The sequence below is a fragment of the Mobula birostris genome, chromosome 11 (assembly GCF_030028105.1).
Source record: "Mobula birostris isolate sMobBir1 chromosome 11, sMobBir1.hap1, whole genome shotgun sequence".
Lineage (NCBI taxonomy): Eukaryota > Metazoa > Chordata > Chondrichthyes > Myliobatiformes > Myliobatidae > Mobula > Mobula birostris.
Window position 1 is genome coordinate 56,676,637 of NC_092380.1, and position 24,304 is coordinate 56,700,940.

The 24,304-nt window shown below is 40.9% G+C and overlaps 1 protein-coding gene across 1 annotated transcript in view; it reads left to right on the top strand.

The window, feature by feature from the left end:
* Positions 1–24,304, top strand: part of pidd1 (p53-induced death domain protein 1) — a 73,958-nt gene that overhangs the window by 42,765 nt on the left and 6,889 nt on the right. Inside the window, exons 11-15 of the mRNA XM_072272266.1 lie at positions 3,108–3,258; positions 5,534–5,657; positions 11,741–11,859; positions 15,802–15,909; positions 17,439–17,502. Coding sequence (XP_072128367.1) covers positions 3,108–3,258; positions 5,534–5,657; positions 11,741–11,859; positions 15,802–15,909; positions 17,439–17,502 — 566 coding nt within the window. The remainder of the gene's footprint in view (positions 1–3,107; positions 3,259–5,533; positions 5,658–11,740; positions 11,860–15,801; positions 15,910–17,438; positions 17,503–24,304) is intronic.

Consider the following 24,304-nt stretch of genomic DNA (forward strand, 5'->3'; position numbering starts at 1 on the left):
TATCTCAGGATATCTAATCTTGACTTTGATCCAGAATGCCAGTAGAGATGTTATGTCAAACGTACTTTTCAGCCCGCCGTCATTTGCAAGCTCGAGGAGTTGATCTTCTCGCGCTGACATGGATGACGCGTGGGTAATGACCTCGCATGCATAATGGCTCAACAGTGGCCGTGACAGGGAGTGAGGAAAGGTGCAGCTGACTCCTATCACCAAATCATATCTTTTACTCGCGGCTCGGTAGCGCATACTTTGCGGCCCGGTGGTTGGGGACCGCTGATGTAGACAACATCCGCTGCTTTGCCTTCATCAACTTTCCTGGTAACTTCCTTGAAAAACTCTATAAGATTGGTTGGGCACAGCCTACCATGCACAAAGCCATCCTGACTAACCCTAGTCAATCCTTGTCCATCCAAATACTCATATATTCGGTCCTTTAGAATACTTTCCAATAACTTTCCCACTACTGATGTCAGGCTCACTGGCCTATAATTTCCTGATTTATTTTTAGAGCCAACATTAGCTATCCTCCAGTGCTCCGGGACCTCACCTGTCACTAAGGATGATTTAAATATTTCTGCTAGGAATCTCTAAAGGTACGTAAATCACCCTTTGTGAGAAATTACTGGAAGTTAGAGAAATCAATGTACATACCATCAGGTTGGAGTCTATCCAGAAGAAATACCTCACACCTGAGTTTGTCCTCGTCGTGGCAGTAGAGGAGGCCGTGCACAGACGTGTCAAAATGGGAATGGGAAGTCAAAGTGAAATGGGTATCCACCGAGAGATCCTGTCTTTTACTGCTAAAAGAGAGAAGGTGCTTGACAAATCAGTCGCCCCTCCCTCTTTTATTTCTTTTTTCATTCCCCATTTTGGTTACCTTCTTATTCCTTCTCCTCACCTGCCCAACATCTCCCTCTGATTACCCTCCTCCTTCCCTTTCTTCCATGGTCTACTGTCCTCTCCTATTAGATTCCTTCTGCTTTAGCCCTTTACCTCTTCTTCCTTTCTCCTACCAGCTTCTTACTTCATCTCTCCTCACGTACACACCCACCTTCACCTCACCTGGACTCAGCTATCATCAGCCAGTCTGTACACCTTCTCCTCCACCTACCTTCTTATTCTGGCTTCTGCCCCCCACTTCCTTTTCAGTCCTGATGGAGGATCTTGGCCCAAAATGTCATCTGTCTATTCCCCTCCAAGTGATCCTTCCATCACGCAAGGTTCCTGGCACCTTATGCTTTTGTGCACAATAAGGATTTTCCTTCTGGGACGGCTTGTACAAGAGTGACACAAACCTCCCCTGTACTTCGGCACAGCATCTCCATGTGACCTTTCCAGGGCAGAAAATTCTCATGTGCATTTATTCGCAGGACACCAATCCACAGCACGTCAGACATTGCACAATATCTGAAGATAACAATTGGCTAGAGTAGCGTAGTTGAAAATGCGGAAGATATTCTAAAATTAAGACAAGTAAGTACAAGTGACAGGTAGGATGGTCCATCAAACTTCGCCCACCCTCATGATAGCTAGAGTATTGTGACAAATCTTTCCACCATTAAGAACGTAAGAGAAGATAGGAGCAGGAGTAGGCCATCTAGTCCTTTGAGCCTGCCCACCACTTGTCAAAGTCACAACTGATCTTTTTTCCATTACTATCCCATGATTCATTAATATCCAGAAAGCTATCTGTTTTGAATAATCTTAATGACTGAACATCTACAGCCCTTGGGGGAGAAAATTCAAATTAATTAATCTCTTCCTTCCCATCAGCCATCCATCCTCCACCCCCTGCAGCTCAGAACACTGTAGCACACTGTCATGGGAGGAGAGATCTGTGGCTCAGGTGGCAGAAACCCCAGAGCCAATAAGTCAGATAATTCCATGGGAAATTACTCTCTGGAACTGTCAGGCAAGCAAAAGCAGTCTGGCAGATCAGATAGAGCAAAATTGCCATGTAGCTCTCCTCTGTCTATATGAATGGTTTCCACTTAACATTTCACATTAACTATTCAAACACCCTCTACCAGTACGTATCTTCCTTGTTCAAACTTTTAATATCAGGACATTCAGTGTACTTGGCCATCTATTTTCAGCCTGCTTCGATGTTCAATAAATTTGTGGCTACATTTTCCCTCAGTGCTACATTCCTCCACTGCTCCAAGTCTCTTAGTTCCCACAATGTCTAAAAATCCCTTGGATTTCTACCTTGAATATTCTCAGTGAGGCTTCCAAGATCAAAGTAAATTTATTGTCTAATAAGTGTGTATGCCATCATATACTACCTTAAGATTCATTGCCTTGCAGGCATTTATACAGGGAAAAAAGAAATACAATAGAATTTTCCAAGACAAAGACTGACAAAGATCAACGTGCAGAAAGAAGACAAACGGCAAATAAAAATGATACTGAGAACATGAGTTGAAAAGAGTTCCTGTAGATCATAGAATCGGTTTAGAGTAGTGGTGAGTGAAGTTATCCACAATGGTTCAGGAGCCTAAAGGTTGTAGGGTAAAAACTGTTCCTGAACCTGGTGGTGTGGAACCCAAGGCTTCTTCAGTAGAGAATTTGAAAGAGTCTCACCTTTTTGGGTGAATAAAAAATACTTTCTCATCTCTGGCCTGAATGGCTGACCCCTTATTTTGAGACTGTGGCTCCTGATTGTCAATTCCCCAACCAGGAAAAATATAATCCCTGTGTCTATCCAGTTAAACTCCGTAAGAAGTTTGTTCTTTTCAATGACATCAACTCATATTCTTCGAGGTTTATGAGAATACAGTCCATGGCCACTTGATCTCTTCTTGTATGACAAATCTGCAGTTCAATGAGCAGGAGTATATTCTATAGGGTGGGAGACTAGAATTACACAGGTGCACAAATATGCAAATGGAAAAATATGTGGTCGTGGGCTTGGTGAATTAAGCATTTGGTTATTTTTGCCACTTGGGTTTGTAACAATCCCCTTTTCACACATCCTCTTTCCAAATAACTTCTCCTTTTTCTATCCCTACGCTATTGAAAGTTGCAAATGTGGCTCTGGAGGTTCACACCTATTTGTCCAATATGATGAACTCACTGAAATTCTGTTTTCTGTTTGCATTAATCAGGTACTGGCTATGGTACACAACTAAAACATATGTTGGTGGAATCGCTAAAAATGTGTACGAACGCCTGAGAAGGTGGCAGGTCAGTTTTCTGGCACTGCAAAGAAAGAGGGACCCAGAGCAAGTTCTGCTCCAGTGCCTTCCCAAACACAAGGTGGGTCTTTTTAAGTGAGAAGAGACTTGCACTTGTATCAGTTCCTTCATGTCCTTAAGACAGTTCCAAATAATTTTCAGTCTCTAATATCACTAATTTAATGTGGAAAATGCACCAATTTAAGGTTCCACTGACATCAGTATGAGAATGGCTTGATGATATGTCTTTAATGAAGTTGAATTTAGAATAAAATTTGCTGAAGTCCATTCCAACTGACAAGTTAGGACCCCATCTAACTAAAAATCTAAAGGAAGCCTCCTCGCCTCCTCCACCAACACTGCAGCATTCCCCGGGTCTTGACGGGTGTGCCAGACTGGAAATCCTGGATCCCTAGAGTGAGGCAGGAAAGTTCAATGCTCTGATTGAGACAGTTGTCCTCCTGTTCAGCCATTCTAGTCGCCTGCTTCAGGACAACAATTAACAGGTTTTGTCCAACTTTATGTGTAAAAGCTTGTCTACATTACAATTGATAGCCCAGTAGTGCAGCTAACAGAGGTGCTGACTCACTTTGGTTCAATCCTGACCTCTAGTGCTGTCTGTGTGGAATTTGCATCTTCTTCCAGTGACCATTTCCTCTTCTTTGGTTTCTTCCCAAATCCCAGAGGTATGCTGATAGGTTAATTACCCACTGTACGTTACCTCTTCCAGTGGCAAAAGAACCAAGGTTCTCGGCTGAAGGTCTTGTGAGAGAAAGTAAGTCACAGGGCTACAAAAATGAAAGGAGAAAGTGAATTTGTCTTGACAAAAGTTGTCATGGACCCAATGGACTGAATAAACCCCTTCTGATAATTGGTGTATTATTGTCACGTGTATTAAGATACACGTGTGTCAGTCTCGCTCCCTCCGCCGATGCTGTCGGAGGATGGAGCCAGAGCAAAGTTTAATCAACATGGTTTGTAGATTGGACTCTTAACTCACATTCTGTTCTCTGGTCTCTTTTTTGTTACTACCTTTTGGGCGATTTTTGAATCGGGGCAGCCTGCAGATAATGAACACTGTGCTGAACTGAAATCTGCCTTTTGATTTTGTGTTTTATATTCTGTGCTTTAGCTTTTATTTTGCTGCCGTTAGCACAATTTTTCTTTTTCTTGCACATGGGGAAGGGGGGGTTTTGATGTTTTTCTTTGAACTGGTTCCATGGACATTCTTTGTTTCATGGCTGTCTGTGGGAAGACGGATCTCAGGGTTGTATACTTTGATAATGAATGTACTTTGAATACAGAGTTGCTTCTATGCTATCCAGGTCATTCCATACCTGAAATAGTACGAAAGGAAAGAACCAGAATCAGGTTTATTATCACCGGCATCTGTCGTGAAATTTGTTAACTTAGCAGCAGCAGTTCAATGCAATGCATAATATAGAAGATAAGTAAAATAAATAAAAATAAGATAATAATAAGTAAGTAATCAATTATAGTGTATGTATATTGAATAGGTTAAAAATTGTGCAAAAAATGGAAATAATATGTTAAAAAGTGAGGTAGTGTGCAGACTGTAGTGTTAGATTTACCGAGAAAATCTGAATCAGGTTTAATATCACTGGCATATGTCAGGAAATTTGTTAAATTTATGGCAGGAGTACAATGAAATACATGATAGATAAATATAGAGGAAAAAATTGAGTTACAGTGTCTATTAAATAGTTAAAATAAGTAGCGGGAATAACACAGAAATAAAGAAGTAGTGAGGTAGTGTTCATGTCTATTTAGAAATCATAAGGCAGAGGGGAAGAAGCTGTTCCTAAACCACAGCATGCATGCCTTCAGACTTCTGTACCTCCTTCTCGATGGTAACAGTGTGAAGTGGGCATGTTCTGGGCGGTGGGGATCCTTCATGATGGGCGCCGCCTTCCTAAGGCACCGCTTCTTAAAGATGTCATGAATACCCATGATGGAGCTGACTAATTTTACATGTTTCTGCAACTTACTTCAATCTTGTGCAGTCACCCCTCCATACCAGACCATGATACAACCAGTCAGAATGCTCTCCACAGTACATTTGTAGAAGTTTTCGAGTGTTTTTAGTTGACAAACCAAATCTCCTCAAACTCCCAATGAAATATAGCTGCTGTCGTGCCTTCTTTGTAGCTGCATCAAGATGTTGCTTTGAGGTAAGATCCTCAGAGATAGGCAGTGATGGTGGACAAATAAAGTCCACAGGCCATGACAAGATAGATTGAGAGATCAAGTCTCCATCTTTTCTCGTCTGTGTCATAATAGATGAGTTGTCTTGAGACTTTCGTTGTCTTCTCTTAACATGAATTTTTATTACACAGGTTGAGTCTGTCTGCAAGAATTTAGAGAAGAGGTATTGGGGGCCTGAGCCATCTGACATTGTGGAAATGTTTGAAGGAGAACAGTTTTTTGCTGGATTTGAAAAAGGGATTGAAATTGTTTCAGGTAAGGCCAAATCATGGAATGCTGGTTAATCTATGGATGTTTGAACATGATGTTTCATTGCTAATGGGAGTTTCCTTTAGAATTGACAGTTGTTTTCCATTAGCAGGGACAGATTTTCATTTTGAATTTCTATTTATTGAAATTATTTGTTGTCAAATGCAAAATAATCTTCAAGCAGAGGAAATATTTCACCATTCATTATTCACTATTATTCATTTCCCTTCTAAATCAGAGGAACAGGTGATTTATTGAAAACAATACATCTTCCATTGTTTTACAACACAAGTTGATCATATAAATCACAAATAGGAGATCCCAAACTTAAAATATTTATTCCATATCTAATGCATTTTAGGACAAAACTTGTGCATTAATTTTTAAATGTTGACAAATTTTTAAAAATAATTTAATTTACAATAGATCATAGTTCCTGAAATGATTTAATATTTTTCAGGCTGTGTTAACAGCACATTTCTTATCTGTTAGAGAAGAATCTTGTGATTCAGGTCATATAATATTGTACAATTTTGATTTAAAAAAATCAAAATACTCAACTTTGAGTTCTTCATATCATGATAAGGATTATGTTAGAGTACATAAAACCACAATGGATTTTCTTTCTCCTTTTATAATCTACATCATTATAAATTCTAATTTTGGGTTCCTTGATAATCTGCTTTATGTCTCCTACTGTCGTTCGCAGTCATCTATTACAGGACCGGAAAGGGTAATTTTGAAATCATTGTCCTGGATTTTGTATTGATTGCCAAAGGGATAATCTCGTCACTGACCTTGAATCCAGCCACAAAGATTAACTGAGTTCTCTGACATGGATTTCTCCTTTTCTACTGTGACATGAAATTGAGGAGCATCTGTCACACAGGATATATACAGTACTGTAGGAAGCTATTTGATCCATTGTGTTTGCATCAGATGGAATATTGTGAACTGTTTTGGGGATCGGAGAGGGTCCAGAGGAGGTTCGTGAGAATGATTCCAGGAATGAAAGGGTTAACATCTGAGAAGCATTTGATGGCTCTGGGCATTTACTCACAGGAGTTTAGAAGAATGGGGGGGGGGGGATCTCATTGGAACCTATTGAATATTGAAAGGCCTAAATAGAATGGATGTGGAGAGGATGTTTCCTGTAGCGGGGGAGTCTAGGACCAGAGGGCACAGCCTCAGAATTGAGGGACATCCATTTAGAATAGCGTTCAGGAATTTTCCATAGCCAGCGGGTGGTGAATCTGTGGGATTCATTGCCATGGACAGCTGTGGAGGCCAAGTTATTGAGTACGTTAAAAGTGGAGTTTGGTGGGTTCTTGGTTAGCCAGGGCATCAAGATTATATGGAGAAGACAGGAGAATGGGGTTGAGAGGGATAACAAATCAGCCATGATGGAATGGCGAAGCAGACTTGATGGGCCAAAAGGCCTAATTCTGCTCCTGCGTTTTATGGTCTTCGCAAGCAACACTGATGTCATGAAATTGAGTTGTCAATAGGCCTGAAAGCAAGAAGTGAAGAACATGAATTTTTATACAGTAATTACCAGAAACATTTTATGAAAAGCTAAATTAAGATTGAGTAACACATGCATGTTTAAGGTAAAAACTGAAACTTCATAAAGAAATTTTATAAAGTATAACGCTAGAAAATGTACAGCACTGTAGGAGGCCATTTGGTCCTTCATTCTTGCATCAGATGGAAATGAACTCCCCAATCCTTTCCACTAGGTTCTTGGTCCTGCTGGTCTTGGCTCTACAAATATCGAAGTACTTTGTAAATATGGTTGACATTTCTGCCTCTACCGCCCTTTCAGGCAGTACATTTCAGACAATTACCATCTTCTGTCTTTCTTATCTCCATTCTAATCCTTCCACTAGTTACTTGAAATCTCTTCCCCATGGTTTTTCACCCTTATACTAAAGGAATTTGGGCTTTTCCCTTTACCTGTGTTCCTCACAATTTTATACAAATGTATTAAGTCTTGACTATTCCAAAGAAAGAAATCCTGGCTGTCCAATCTTTCATCATTGTTTAAATTCTCCAGTCCTGCCAATGTATTTGTAAATCTCCTCTGCACCCCATCGAGTGCAATCAAATGGAGTTTTCAAATGCCAAGTTACACCTACCCACCTCTGAAAATATTTTTTTCAGGGTTAGAGTGGCCATTCTACAATTGTACAGTTGTGCAATTCAGTGAGACCTCAGTCAGCAATTCATAACATTTTCAATGATTTTATATTGAAAATGGTACAGAAAAAAAAAATCAAAGTTCATACCACACTACTGATTCTGCATTGACTGCATTCATCCAATTTGAAATAGCATGCCCTGTGGAGGATGGGTTTATCCCAACAGCAATTTCTGAAGTTCCACATTTAACTGCCATGTGCAGATGCCTGAAATTGCTATTAGTTTTACATAGTAATGGTGTCAACCCTTGTCAGATTCATTGTTGTTCATTTGCAAGATTGGGCTCAGAGAATCTGACATATGGCTATTTGTAACTTATATCGGTAGCAGAATGATTGAGGTTTCCGAACCAGCAGCAGGAGGTCTGAGTCCTGTTCCATACTTATAAGTTTGAATCCCACCATGGTAGCTGGGGAATTTAAATTCAAGTAATTATTTAAAGCTGGTCTTGGTAGCAGTATCCACAAACCTACTGGATGATCTTGAAAGCAGTTAGGTCCTCAGGAAAGGAAGTCCTCTCTCCTCATCTTGTCAGGCCTTTACTTGATTCCAGATCCACCAATATGACTAACTCACAACTCACTCCTTGGTTCAGGAGCAATGGTGATTGGATAAGAAATGCTGTGATTGTCAGTGGTATCCAGGTCCCACAAATTAGTAAAAGAGGAAATGGGAGAATATTGAGAGGCATACAACAGATAAAACTGTCCACACATCCTTAAATTAAAAAGGCATATGGAATGCATTCTTGTGCTAGCCAAAGTAGTGCATGAATGAGCAAAGTTTTTATACAAGAATGGTATAAGCACTATCGTTTGGGTACAACGTCCTGTTGTGGCCATCACATTACGATTGCACTGGAGAGGATGCAGAGGCAGTTGTCAGGGTTGAAAATTTTTAGCAGGGAGTAAAGATTGGATAATCTTGGTTTTGCTTATGAATAAAGGATACTGAGAAGAGACTTAATTGAGGTATGGAAAATATGATGGAAAATAGGGTAAGTAGAAAGGACATATTCCTCTTGAGAGAGGAGTTGTTAACAAGATGGCCTAGGTTTAAAGTAATTGGTAGCAGGATTAAAATGTAAATGAAGAAAACAATATTCACCCAGAGGATGGTAGAGGTTGGGAGCTCACGGTCTGAAAGAGTCATGGGGGCAGAAACTACAAGCACATTTAAACGTCATTTGAAGACCTACGGAGCTATAGATCGAACATTGCAAGGTAGTATTTCGCATTATCTCTTTTCATCTGTGGTGGAGATGATGGCTGCCTGGGTGAAGAGATCTTCTGTTCCGTTGTGTGAACCAGCATCCAACATTGGTAAGGTTACTCACAATGTTTCTGGGTTTGCACTTCAGCGGGTCCTGTTATTGAGGAAGAAAGAGTTGGGGGTGCAGTGGTTCCAAGGGGAGGAAGTATATTTTTAAAAATGTGAAATAGTTTTGTTGGATGTTCTATGACTGACAATTGAGCCAATTGTTTGTAGCCCTCAATTAAAATTAACAGAGTACCATGACATACAAAATACTTGATGTCTGGCACATAAACCATGAGGGGACAACTTCAGGAATTAATTTCTCAGAATATACATTTTAGCTTTGAGGCTCCTCTTATGACCATTTGACAACTCATATCATAATTATTCATGATCATGGTGTTCTTTTCTATTGTGCGACATTAAACCTTATATTGCCTAATTCAAATAACTACATAAATAATTCAGTGCCAACCATATTGTATTACACCATTTCCATGCTGGTGTTTTTGCTGTACAGAGAATGGGATGACTAAGATACTTTAATTAGCCTGTTGATCAAAAGGAATTTGGTAGTCACGTAATCATGACTGAGGCTAGTACTCAGATGTGATGTAGAGGAAAATGTGTTATAACACTCGTCAGTAATTATTTGTATTAATCTTTTTGATCATTAGGTCATACTGCACATGGGCCCCTTAAGCCAATCAGTGGTTCTCAAACTTTTTTATGCCATGGAGCCTTACCATTAACAGGGGGGAGGGGTGTCTGTGGACCCAGCTTGGGAACCTCTGAGAGCTAATCCCATTTACCAACACTCTGTGATTAAGAAGGCATATGGTGCATTGGCCTTCATCATTAGTGGGATTGAGATTAGGAGCCGAGAGGTAATGTTGCAGATGTATAGGACCCTGGTCAGATCCCACTTGGAGTACTGTGCTCAGTTCTGGTCGCCTCACTACAGGAAGGATGTGAAGACCATATAAAGGATGCGGGGGAGATTTACAAGGATGTTGCCTGGATTGGGGAGCATGCTTTATGAGAATAGGTTGAGTGAACTCGGCCTTTTCTCCTTGGAGCGACGGAGGATGAGAGGTGACCTGATAGAGGTGCATAAGATGATGAGAGGCATTGATCGTGTGGATAGTCAGAGGCTTTTTCCCAGGGCTGAAATGGCTAGCACGAGAGGGCATAGTTTTAAGGTGCTTGGAAGTAGGTACGGAGGAGATGTCAGGGGTAAGTTTTTTACGCAGAGAGTGGTGAGAGGTGGAATGGGCTGCCAGTGACGGTGATGGAGGTGGAAATGATAGGGTCTTTTAAGAGACTCCTGGATAGGTACATGGAGTTTAGAAAAATAGAGGGCTATGGGTCACCCTAGGTAATTTCTAAGGTAAGGGCATGTTTGGCACGGCTTTTTGGGCTGAAGGGCCTGTATTGTGCTGTAGGTTTTCTATGCTTCTAACACATAGCCTGAAACACTCTGTACATTGGTGATTCAAGTGCTTCTCTAGTTCCATCATGGGCACTGGCCTCCATAGCAAACAGGACATCTTCAAGGAGTGATGCTTCAAAAAGGTGGCATCCATCATTAAGGACCCCCATCACACTGGTCATGTCTTATCCTCTTTGCTGCCATCAGGAAGGAGGTACAGAAGCCTGAAATCACACACTCAACAATTCAGGTACAACTTCTTCCCCTCTGCCATCAGATTTCTGAATGGACATTGAACCCATGAACACTACCTCACTACTTTTTTATTTCTATTTATTTAATTTAACTGTTTTATATATATATATATATTTACTATAATTCATGTTTTTCCCTATTATTATGTATTGCATTGTACTGTTGCAGCGAAGTCAGCCAATTTTACGACATCTGCTGGTAATATTAAACTCATACTGATCCTGAGGTACTATAAAGGTTCTGGGAGTACTTAACTCCCTTACCCACTCAGGCACAACATTCCAAGTTCCAGGTGAAAAAAATCCCCTCTAGAGGTTATTGTCCTCACCTTAAATCTATGCACTCTAGTTTTAGATGCCACTGATAAGGAAAAAGTTTCTTACTATCTGTGGTATTCATGCCCAGCTTAATCTTGTATAACTCTCTCAGGCCCTCTGCTCTACAAAAAGCCAATCCAGCCTTATCAGCCCACTGATAATTAAAATGCTCTATCCAAGGCAACCTCTTGATGAATCTTCTCTGTACCTTCTCCAGTGTAATCATGGCCTTCCTATAATGTGGCAGCTAGAATTAGACACAAAGTTCTAGCTGCGGCCTAACCAATGTTTTATAAGATTGTACCATAATGTTGCCACTCTTGTTATCATGAGCATCAAATATAAATATCCTAATTGCCTTTGTTACCTCCTTACTGAGCTGTCATGTTCAGTGAAGCTTGAACTCTTCTCCTCAACACTCCCTAAGGTGCTGCTATTTATTGTGTGTGCACTACCTTTATTAGTTCTTCTAAGGTTCTTCATCTCACACTTACCAGAATTTAGTTTCGTCTGCCTTTGATTTTGCCAACTTTACCAGCTGATATATATCACCCTGTAATCTATGACTATCCTTGCTATGAACAACAAACTCTTCATCAGCTCATTAAGTTTTACTTTGTTTTCAGATCGGCCAGACTGCATAGATGGGAGAATCAGTTTCACCTTTTATTCACATCTGAAGAACATTAAAGAGGTTTATGTCTCTGCTCTAGCGGACAGGAAAACACAAGATGTGAAAGGACAGGTGAATGATGCTCCTTCCGCTTCGGTGATTGCAAATGTACATTGTTAAGTATTGTAACTTCAAAACATTAAATGAATTCAAAGGAAACATGGCAATCCAAGAAATACTGGTGTAGTATACTATATAATACAATTACTGTATACGGACATCCACAGCATAGTAAGTTTTAGATTCTCCCATTTAAGTGAAAAGATTTAATATCTGTGAAGGCTTTCTTACTCTTGTGGGGTAATGTCTATCCTGACAAGGGTGATCACTCTTGGCAGCTGAGACCTGTGGCTGTGAAAACAATCCTAGGTTCTGGGGCCTCCTCCCTGCTGGTTGTAGGACTGGACTCTTGAGACTGGAGGAAGTTACACTGACAGATCTCGATACCTTTCGTCTCTTTTCCTCTCCCTGGATCTACTTCAATCATTTTCTTTTTCTTTCTCACATTCCTTCTCTTCATCTCTTTCTTCCTTCCTTTTTCTTCTTCTCATTTGTGGATTTTGATCTTGGGATGGTGCATTTAATTCACTGGACTATTATTTTATTTTCCCTTTGCAATCTAATCTTTCCTCTTAGTTTCCGTATACACAACATCATCTGATGTTTTTGTATCTCCATTGACTCCTTTGTTTTTGGCTTCGGGTAGATTCTGATTCTTAATACTCACAAAAGCCGAGTGCTTTCAACTTTCCTGAAGTTTCTTGAGCTGTTTTCCAGCCTAAAACTATGTCACATTTTGCAAATAACTGCCTGATAAGATATCAGAGGCTTTCTCAGATATGTTACCAACAGAAACCTTTGTGTTTAGGCCACTGCTTTCATCACTTCCACAGTTCTTTTGTGCAGCCTGATCCTTCCTTGGTCCAATAGAATTTCCAATCAGAAGCACAGAGCTTGGTACTAACACCTGTTTGTCATCTGTTGAAAGCAATTCATGATTTACAGAATGGAGACAGTTGTGGCATCATTAGTTCCCGTTCTTAATTTGCTTTCAGTTGACTTTATTTTAGGGGATATTGCATGCAGTTGGTGGATGGATCTCCAGTCAAGTTGCAGTTGTCTCAGCCAATCACAGCCCCACAATGCCGTTCCTTCTGTTTTTCCCACATACAAGCTCAATGTGGCTTGTTGGTTGTTGTATTTCACAGTTACGAATGCCATTCGCACAGGAGTTACCTTTTCTCCAGTATAAGCTCTTAGTTGGATATCTGCAGGCTTCAGTTTGATATCTTTCAAATGCCATTCAAACTCATTTTACAGAATGCCTGAACAAGCTGAACCAGTGTCCAATTCCATATCAATTAATTTGCCATTCACTTCTGGCATAAGCCATATTGCTTGTCTTTTACTAATTTTCACAGGTAACTCACAAGGTTGCACAATCCTGTGTCACTCTTACCATTATCAGATTTTTCATCAACAGTGTGTAAATTAGTTCTGTTTTTGAAATGTCAAATTTTAAAAACCATTATTTTTGGGAGAGTTTCACACCAGAAAAAAGTGCTGGAGAGAAAGACCGTCAAAGAAATGAGTTGAACTCCGTAGGGATCCAAAAAAATGTATAGACAATTGCTCTCCTCTTGGTAAATCTTATTTTCATCTGTATAGCCCATTAGTTTGAAGCTGTCTAAATGAATGTCTAGCCCATAATCTTCAGAGCTACCATTTCCTTTCCTAGTCTCATCAGGATCCTGGGATGCCCTCCTATTTGTGGATACCCATCGAGTGATGCTTCAAGCATTTTTTCCTGAACTATCTTTTCTTACCTCAGCTAAACACGGCTATTTTATTTGAACACAATTTCTTTCATCTTGTTTTTAATCGGTATAACATTACCTCTTCTGAATGCCCATTTTTGTGAAGCCTCAAGCTAAATAAAACATTTATTAAGTTTTTGCCCACTGTTTTTTCCTCGAGTCACCACTCATTTCAAAGGATTTTTTCTCTCATATTTTAATTAATTTAGGAAAAAAATGTTCTTTTTAACTCTTTGTGGGAGAGAGGAGATATCATCATATTCCTTGCATATATAAAACCTGGAAATTGGTTTCATAACATCCAACTGTCTTTTTTATGTGCACATAAAAGCGCATTAATTTAGGTTTAATCACATTAGCTATTAAATTGTTGAACAACAGTGCTTACAGGTGAATATGCAGAGTGCAATGGAGAGCCTACAGGGGTATAGCCATTTATATCTGACAGGAGGTCGTCAGGGAGTCAAATTCATTCAATATCTCTGGTGTTTATGTGGCATCAGTCCTATACCTAGTGATGTCACAAGTCATGCACAGCCAGTTCCTTTCTTTCTGACCAAAGTTGGAGCTTTAGGGTCTGCAGACTGCTGAAGCACATTCCAAAATACAAAGAGAATGGTTTTTTTTGCAGGATTAGCTGCTGACATATTCATGGGTGCCTCACATTGAAGTTACCAATGATGTTTAAGGCAAGGCAGAGTCTGCAGCAAAGCCAGCAGCTGGAGAATCTTCTGCTCTTCCTCAAAGACCTCGAATCTTCATAGGCTGTTTCTCTTAAAGTTCTAGAACAGAGAAATGAAAACTTTCTGTGCTGGTGATGTACACAGTTTAGGGGACACTTTATATAGGTGACAAGGTATCACAGGTACAATGCTTCACAGTACAGGTGGCCTGGGTTCGATTCCTGCTGCTGCCTTTGAGGAGTTTGTCCTCTCCGAGACCACATGGGTTTCCTCCGGGTGCTCTGGTTTCCTCCCACAGTTACCAAAGACGTACTGGTTGGTAGGTTAATTGGTCATTGTAAATTGTCTCATGATAAGCTTGGGATTGAATTGGGGGGTTGCTGGGCAGCACAGCTTGAAGGGCCGGAAGGGCCTATTCCGTGCTGGATCTCAATTAAAAAAATCAGACATTTAACAAGAAAACAGATATTAAAAAAAAAAGATTTACAGTATTTTCCATGATGAGAAGGTGCTTCTGTTGTTGGTTCCTATTGAAGCAGAGGGATTTCAGACTTGTTCACTCTCTGGCTCCAACTCCAATCTCATGGTCATAATGAAACTTGCATGAAAAATCTGTAGCAGTACAGAAAATTTTAGAAGGCTTCTTTTTTATAAGTCTCAGGCAGTTTAGCCATTCCTAATAGTGCACACCACCAGTAGATACTATGAAAATATTTGTATATTTTGTGAAAATATAGAGTTGTGAAAAAGATTAGGAAAGAGCTCAAACTTATTTTTGGCTTTGGCTTGCACCATTCTGCTAAGAGAGAGAGAGTGTGTGTGTTTTGTGTGTCTGTGTGTGTGTGTGTGTGTGTGTCTGTGTGTGTGTGTCTGGGTATGAAACACTTCTTTATATTTGATGGGAATATGGATCAGTAAGTCAATTTCAGTCCTATAGAAATGTCATTTTTCATAGTGATTCCTGATTATTACGGATTTCTGCCCTACAAACTAACACTTAACTGCTCACTGCCACAGAGAGGTTTTTATTTTGCCTCTTTCTTCATGATTGTTCTTAACTTTTTAAAACTGTTAAACCATGCATGGGCAATGAGACATGAATGTAAAATGGATTGGCTTCATTTAAAATCTCAGCATCATTTTTTTTCTACTATCAGAAACAGTTTAAAAATGAAAGAGCATTAATTGACCTCACGACAGTTATCAATCATTTAGTGAAATGGTAAGTGATTGGCAAAATCCCTTGTCATCAGAGAGTTCACATTTCCCCTTGGTTACTGACCTTGAATTGAAATAGCAGATAGGTCATTAACTCTTGGGCCTTTGCTCAGGGCAGAGTTGTTAGGACATAAACTAAGAGGATGAGCCTTCATTGCTGAGAACTATTTTACCCACACCTGTAGACACAGGCAGATTGCCCATTGATAATGCTTAACACCAAGACCAGCATAGCTTCATTGCAACAAGAACCACAGATAATGGGTATAATGGTACATTACTGATCTTTATTCTAGGTTTCCTTTTACAGAGGGTCCTTGCCAGAAAATGTACCTGAGGAGGCTGCTAAGAAAAGAAAAGGCCCGGATTCGATGTGGCTGGCCACTTTGCCAATCAAATTGCCAGTAAGCCCCTCCTATATTGTTGAATGTGTTCTTTTCCTCTTCAAACAATTGAAGCAAAATTAGACATTGCCTCATTTGTACATGCATTTTAATTACATAATGTATTTAATTGAGGAAGGCAGCTGATTGTCTAACTGCTCTGGAATGACTGTGAAGTTCATTTGGTCGTTCTTGTTCAGGCTGACAATGTAAGGTTTGCCAAATGTGGTGTGGTCAGGGTTGCTGATTTGTGAGGTGGCTGAGAGTATAATCAGCATAACCTGGACTGTACATAATTTTGTTCAAGCAGTTCTATACATGTCTAAAGTTCTAATCACATAGCACTTTAATTTTGGTCAATTTCACATACTGTATATCCAGATGATATTCTTCCAGAGTGAAATGCAGATACAATGGTCACTGAGCCAATTCATAGAACTCCAGAAATTCCACTGGCCACTTCTTGGCACTAATTGGAATGATCTGTTTTCTGTGTTGGACAAGCATGCGATGATGTCATTTCTTGTGCAGCAATCAGAGTGTGCCTAAAGGAAGTCAGCCACTCACAAGTCCTGTGTGGGCACGTGGCCAAGTGGTTAAGGCATTGGACTAGTGACCTGAAGGTCGTGAGTTCGAGCCCCAGCCAAGGCAACATGTTGTGTCCTTGAGCAAGGCACTTAATCACACATTGCTCTGCAACGACACTGGTGCCAAGCTGTATGGGTCCTAATGCTCTTCCCTTGGACAACATTGGAGAGGGGAGACTTGCAGCATGGGCAGCTGCTGGTCTTCCATACAACCTTGCCCAGGCCTGCGCCCTGGAGAGTGAAGGCTTTCCAGGCACAGATCCATGGTCTTGCAAGACTAACGGATGCCATGAGATCCTGAAATAATCCTGTCTTTGGGTCAATCCAGTTTAGTTTTTGTAGCTCTGCTTTCTTGCAGCTATGCAATTTAAAGAGAGCAATCCCATCCTGCACTGGGAACCTGTCACAAGGAGATAACTAATTTACAAACCCAAATTAGTTCCTCCCAACAGAGTTCCCAAGGTTCCAACAACCCTCCATCACTGCTGTTCACAGGCCTGTTAATGATCTACCCCAATACCACACAACCAGTTAACATAGGTCGCAACACTACCAATCATTGACAGCCAATCCTTACTCCACTGCCCCTCCCAGCCCAATTCATTTTCAGTTTCCCAAACCCTACCCTTTGTCATTACTCTCTGGAACCACAGAATTTTCAAATGAGTGTTGCATGACTGAAAGCCCTTCTCAGTGATAGATGAATATGCTACTTTAAGTTAATTTCTCTGCCGTGGTAATGGTAAAACGGCTCTTTGAGTTAATGTTGCACGTTGAGGATGGCGTGTGATGGCGAAGCACCTCCTCATCACTGCGTCGAAGTGCTAATATCTTGGATTCTGCCGTGGGGAGTGGCGTGGTATTATTCTAATTCTGTCAACTGTTCACAGCCATCTTTTTGCCCAGGGTCCTTTTCCTTGAAATTAACACTTTTTTGTTAATGGCTGATTTACTTTTTTTTAGAGACAAAAATCAAAGCATCAAAATGAGTTGAGAACTTATCCACCATTAAACCTAGGTGATGAAGGTGAGACTATATTCCTTATAAATATTTTTTTTCAATTTTTGTGCTTGTCAAAAGTATTTGGTAATGGAACATATTCTGGACTTCTGTTTCCAATGTTAGTCAGCACCAGGAATTACTAGAACAAGGAATTTTGTCTTAAAACTTAAAAAAAAAGGCTTCAATATGGCTAAAACCTGGGTTCTGATATTTCTCATTTTGTTCCATGCTAACATCCTAATCTCAATGGTGATGGTATTTCCTGTGGATATTTCCCCTTCAGTGGGTAAATACGTATTTTCTTTTGAACAGAATCCAGCATTGAAAGTTTATTGCGTTATGCACTAATTTATAGGTAATTCAATTGGGAGGTGAAATTAAGGACTAATTACATGCAGTGCATTGCAAAGTCCATGATTTTCCCTCCTACCCTTTGTGCCATCCAATTTGCAAAAAAAAATGGAAATTCACAGTCCGCTGGGATGCCATAGCTGTGGTTTCATTCATGGCTTCAATGTCCACTTCATTTCGATCCATTTGAAGTAAAAATTTGTCCCTTGGGGTACTCTCCATTTGAACTCCAAGCAGCCGTCCAGAAACTGCAACTCCAAACTCTGCACGTTCCAACCTGTTTCCCCTGTCTAATTTGTAATCTCCCTCCTTGTATCCTCATCCTGCAGACTATTCCAAATTTATCAGCCCACTTATTTTCATTGGCCGAACCCAACACACTGATCCTGATTTACGACACATGCCACCCTTGATCCAGACCCACGGTCTAACTGCACTTCTTTGTCATTGTAAGACAGATTAGGGAGAACCACAAGACCATAAAACACAGGAGCACTGTTAGGCCATTCACCCATCGAGTCTGCTCTGCCATTCCATCACGACTGATTTATTTTCCATCTCAACCCCATTCTCCTGCCTTCTCCCCGTAACCTTTGATACCCTGACTAATCAAGAACCTATAAACTAAATATACCCTATGACTTGGCTTCCACAATCACCTGTGGCAATGAATTCCACAGACTCACTGCTCTCTAGCTATAGAAATTCCTCCTCATCACTGTTTTAATTAATGACCCTCTATTTGCAGGCTGTGCACGCTGGTTCTAGACTTGCCCACTATAGAAAATATCCTCTCCACATCACTCCGACTATGCCCTTCAATATTTGGTAGGTTTCAATGAGATTCCCTTTCATTCTGATAAACTGCAGCAGGTACAGGCCCAGAGCCATCAAACGCTCCTCATGTGTTAACACTTTCATTCCTGAAATCATTCTCATGAACCTCCTTTGGACCCTCTCCAAATCCAGCATATCTTTTCTTAGATGCGATTTCCAAACTGCTCACAATGCTCACAATACTCCCAAGTGTGGTCTGTCCAAAGCCTTATAGAGCCTCGGCTTTATATTCTAGTCCTCTCAAAATGAATACTAGCATTGCATTTGCCTTCCCTAAAGCGACTCATCCTGCAAGCTAACCATAATGGAATCCTGCACAAGGACTCCCAAATCACTCTGCGCCTTTGAATTTCCTCCCCATTTAGAAAATAATCTAGGTCTTTATTCCTTCTACTAAAGTGCATGTTCATACAATTCCCTGCACTATATTCTATCTGGCATTTCTTTGCCCATTCTCCTAATCTGAGTAAGTCCTCCTGCTTCCTCAACACTACCTGCTCCTTCACCGACCTTCATATCATCTGCAAGAGAGCACATAAGAAAACCATCAATACTATCAGACAAGTCATTGACATATAACGTGAAAAGAAGCAGTCCCAATGCCGGCCCCTGTGGAATACAACTATTCACCAGCAGCCAAGAAGAACAGGCCCTCTTTATTCCCACCCTTTGCCTCCTGCCAGCAGCCAATCTTCTATCCATGCTCGTACCTTTCCTGTAATACCATGAGTCAGAGAATCATAGAAAATTACAATGCAGAAGCAGCTTGTCTTGTCCGTGCCAGACCATTTAAAACTGCGTAGACATATTGGCCTGCACCCAAACCAAAGCGCTCCATACCCTTCCCAATCATGTACCTATCCAAACTTATCATAAATGTTGAAATTGCATCCACCACTTGCTCTGGCAGCTCGTTCCACACACACATGACCCTCTGAGTGAAGATGGATCCCCTCATGTTCTGCTTAAACATTTCACCTTTCACCTTTAACTCATGGCCTCTAGTTGTAGTCTCACCCAACCTCAGGTAAATGCAAGCAAATTTTTTCCACTATCTATATCGCTCGTAATTTTGTATACCTCAATCTTCTACGTCCTAGAGAATCAATTTTTATCCTATTCAATCTTTCCTTATAACTTGGGCCCTACAGTCCTAGTAACATCCTTGTAAATTTTCTCTGTACTCTTTCAACCTTATTTACATCTTTGCTGTAAGTAGGTGACCAAATCTGCATATAATACTTCAATTAGGCCTCACCAACTTCTTACACAATTTCAACATAACATCCCATCTCCTGTACTTTGATTTGTGAAGGGACCTTGTCAAATGCCCTAAAGTCCATGTAGACAATACCCACTGCCTTGAGTTCATCAACTTTCCTGGTAACGTCCTCAAAAAACTCTATACGATTGGGTAGACACGACTTACCACACAAAAAACGATGTTGACTATCCATAATCGATCCCTGTCTATCCAAGTACTCATATATCCAGTCCCTTAGAATACCTTCCATAACTTTCCCACTACTGATGTCAGGTTTACCAGCTTATAATTTCCTGGCTTATTCTTAGAGCCTATTTTAAACGGCAGAACAGCATTAGCTATCCTCCAGTCCTCTGGTATCTCACCAGTCACCAAGGATGATATAAGTATCTCTGCCAAGGTCACTGCAATTTCTACACTTGACCACAGGGTATAAAGGAACACCTTGTCAGGCCCTGGGGATTTGTTCACCCTAATTTGCCTCAAGGCCGCAAACACCTTCTCCTCCTGTAGGTATAGGGTCCATGACCTCACTGCTGCTTTGCCTCTTCTATAGACCCCGTGCAAAAAATCCATTTAAGATCTCCCCTATCTCTTTTGGCTCCATGCCTAGATTACCAAGCACACCTTTGCCAGAAAACAGCCTGTCCCAATCCACACTTGCCAGATCCTTCCTGATACCATCAAAATTGGCCTTTGTCCAATTCAGAGGCTCAACCCGAGGACCAGATCTTTCCTTTAACATAGTGTGACACCTTATCAGAGGCCTTCTGAAAATCCAAGTAAACAACTTTTCCTTTGTTTATCCTGCTTGTTATTTCCTCAAAAGAATTCTGAAAGATTTGTCAGGAAGATTTCCCCTTGCATGCCTCCAAGAACCCCGAAACCTCATCCTTTATAATGGACTCCAACATCTTCCCATCTATAGGTTAACTGACATATAATTTCCTTTCTTCTGCCTTCCCTCTTTCTTAAAGAGTGGAGTAACACTTGTAATTTTTCAGTCCTCTGGAACAATTCCAGAATGTAGTGATTCTTGAAAGATTATTACTAATGCCTCCACAGTCTCCTCAGTTTCCTCTTTCAGAACCCTGAGATGCAGTCCATCTCATCCAGGTGACTTATCTACCATTTTACAGATAGGGAGCTTGCAGGATGAGGCACCGGCACATGAATGTGTCAGACATGCTGCAGAAGGCCTGTTCTGCTGTGCTCAGTATACCTTGCATTGGTATACCCTCAGAAAAGAAATGCATTCTCATTTTCTCTTTCTCCCTCTCCCTCTCTCCCACACACTCCCTCTCTCCCTCTCTCGCTTTCCCACACACTATCCCTCTTTCTCTCACCCCCTCTCATTTTCTCCTCCCTCTTCTCCTTCTCTTTCTCCCTCCCACCCCCCTCTCTTCCTCCCTCCCCTGTCTCTCCTTCCCCCCTCTCTCCCTCCCCTCTCTCTCACCCCTCTCTCCCCTCCCCCCTCTCCCCCTCCCCTCCCCCCTCTCTCCCCTTCCCCCCTCTCTCTCTCCCCCTCCCCCTCCACTCCCCCCCTTATGTGGAAGGAACAAAATGAGAATAATCCATGTTCCAAAACCATTTTAATCTACCGTGGATACAAGCATTGGCAAATAGCCCTGAAGAATCTACTGTGTGGGACTATTTAAATAACCAGCAGTTCATAGATTTTTAACGCTGGATGGTAAAAACCGAAGATAGATCAGTCATGTCAAGAATGCAGTTGTCATGTATTGCTTTGGTGTATTATATCCCAGTGTCAGGTCATGGTCTCATGAGACTTCATTCAAAAAAATATAATTTCTTCTTGCCGCTTGGGTCTCACTGTTTATTAATTAATAGTATATGCTCATTGTGGAGTTGGATATTTTTTAACTAAAACTGAATTTGCAGATCATCATCAATTTCCATATTAATTTAGACATGGGGATTGGTGACTGTAAGTTGCCCTAGTGTTTGGTAAGTTTTGGAATCTAGGGGTGGGGGGGTTAATGAGGATCTAGGGAGAATAAATTGACTCACTGTGGAATCATATTAGAAGTGTGTTTGATGGTTTGTCTGGACTCTGCTTCAAACGGTCTCATTTTGTTCTGTGGGACTCAAGCTCCCTTCTGTATAATGGTGTTCTTCATGATCTTGGAATTTATAATTCCATTGAGTAAATGCACAAAGGAAAAATTGCAAAAGGTTCACCCCAAATAATCTTAATCATTCATGATCAATGGGATCAATGGCTGGACGATCTACAATTGAACGGACAGATTGAAGAGTGTTTATTTTAATGCTAGGTGAGGAACTTAGAGCATGGATCAGTACATGCTGTGGCCGCATCAGAAACTTGGTTGAGAAAAAGGACGGGGATATTTCCTTAATTTTCCAAAATTTCATTGTTTTAAGAGAAGGAGGTAAAAAGGAGGGGGGGCACAATTAATCAGGGACAATATCACAGTTGTACTCAGAAGGAACATAACAGAGGACTCATCCACTGAGTCTATACCGGTAGAACTCTCAACTCAAATCACTCTGATTGGATTACACTACAGAGCCGCCCCCAATAGCCACCAGAATCTTGAGGAACAGATAGGCAGGCAAATAAGGGGAGGTGCAAAAACAACAGGGTCGTTGCAGTGAGAGATTTTAACGTTTGTAATATAGACAAGGATCTCCTTAGTGCAAGAGAACAGAATTTGTGAGGTGCGTTAGAAAGGGTTCCTAAATCAATGTGTAGATAATCCAAAAAAAAGGAAGGGCCACACTTGACCTGGTGTTGGTTGGTGTGACTGGCCAAGTGACTGACCCTTCAACAGGAGAAGTTGGGGAACAGTTATCACAGCTCCTCAACTTTAAGATAGCTATAGGTAAGGATAAGGACGGAATTGGAGTTGGGCAAATTATGAGACATCAGGCAGGTAACTAGGGAGAGTTAATTGGGAATTGCTGCTTTTGGACAAGTCCACATCTAATATGTGGTGGATATTTACGGTCCAACTGCACAGAGTACTAGACAGATATGTTCCAGTTGGAAGGAAGAACACAGATAGCATGAGTGGAACCTTGGATACTAAAGAGGTGATGAATTTAGTCAAGAAGGGAAAGGAAGCATATGTAATGTTTAGGAGGCTAAAATCAAACAGATCTCTTGAGAATTATAACAGATCCAGAAAAGAGCCCAAGAAGGGAATTAAGAGAGCCAGAAGAGGTTATGAGAAGTCCTTGGCAAGTAGGATTAAAGAGAATCCCAAGGCATTACAAGAGCAGGACCACTCAAAAGTTCAAAGTTCCAAGTTCCAGTAAATTTATCAAGGAACATGTACATCATATGATTTATTTTCTTGTGGGCCTACACAATAAATACAAGAAGTTCAATAAATCCCGCCCCCAACTGGACGGACAAACAACCAATGCACAAAAGCCAACAAACTGCAAACAGAGAAAGAAATAATAATAAGCCACCAACATCGAGAATACGAGATGAGGAGCCCTTGAAAGCGAGTCCGCAGGTTGTGGGAACAGTTTAGTGATGGGATGAGTGAAGTTATCCCCTCTGGTTTAACAGCCTGATGGTTGAGAGGTAATAACTGTTTCGGAACCTGGTGGCATGGGCCCTGAGATAATGTTACAAATCAATACCACGAAATATCAGACAGTACACCATATGCAATTAAATGATTTAGCTTTATAATTCTTAATTTGACTAAAGGGTTAGTAAAGTAAAACAAGAAGAAAAGGGCCCATTTTATTGAAACAGTCTAATGTGCACAAGTTGGAGCTCACCGTTTCCTTTCCGCAGGTCCTCCATCGATCTTCCCAGGCTTCATTGGTTCCCAGCCCCGCTCCAAGTCTAGCCTTCCTGGTCTCTACGACCTCTCTGTTCTGTCATCTTCTCTCTCCATCTTCCGCCAAACAAAAGACCCAGATCACCTCAGTCTCAGGCACACAACAAGAAAAACACTCCCTTCATTGGACAGTGCATATTCCAAAGCCCCCGTTATCTTTAGCCATAACCCAAACACTGCTGCTACAGAAAAACCATTAGATTAGCACTGCTTCTACAGAAAAACCATTACATCAGCAGAGCTTCTAGAGATAGACCATTATGTTAGCAGTGAAACCTTTCCCAGGGTGTTACACAGCTTTATAAAATTCTGGTTCAGCCACATCAATGGTATTGCATTTATTTCTGCGACCCCATTATAGGAAGTATACCAAGGCTTTAGAGAGAGTGCAGTTACCAGGATGTTGCCTGGATTAGAGGGCATGTGGTCTAAGGAAGGGTTGGACAAACCTGGGTTGTTTTCCCTTGAGTAACAGGCTGAGGGTAGATCTGATAGAGGTTTATAAGATTATAAAAGGCTTAGATAGTGT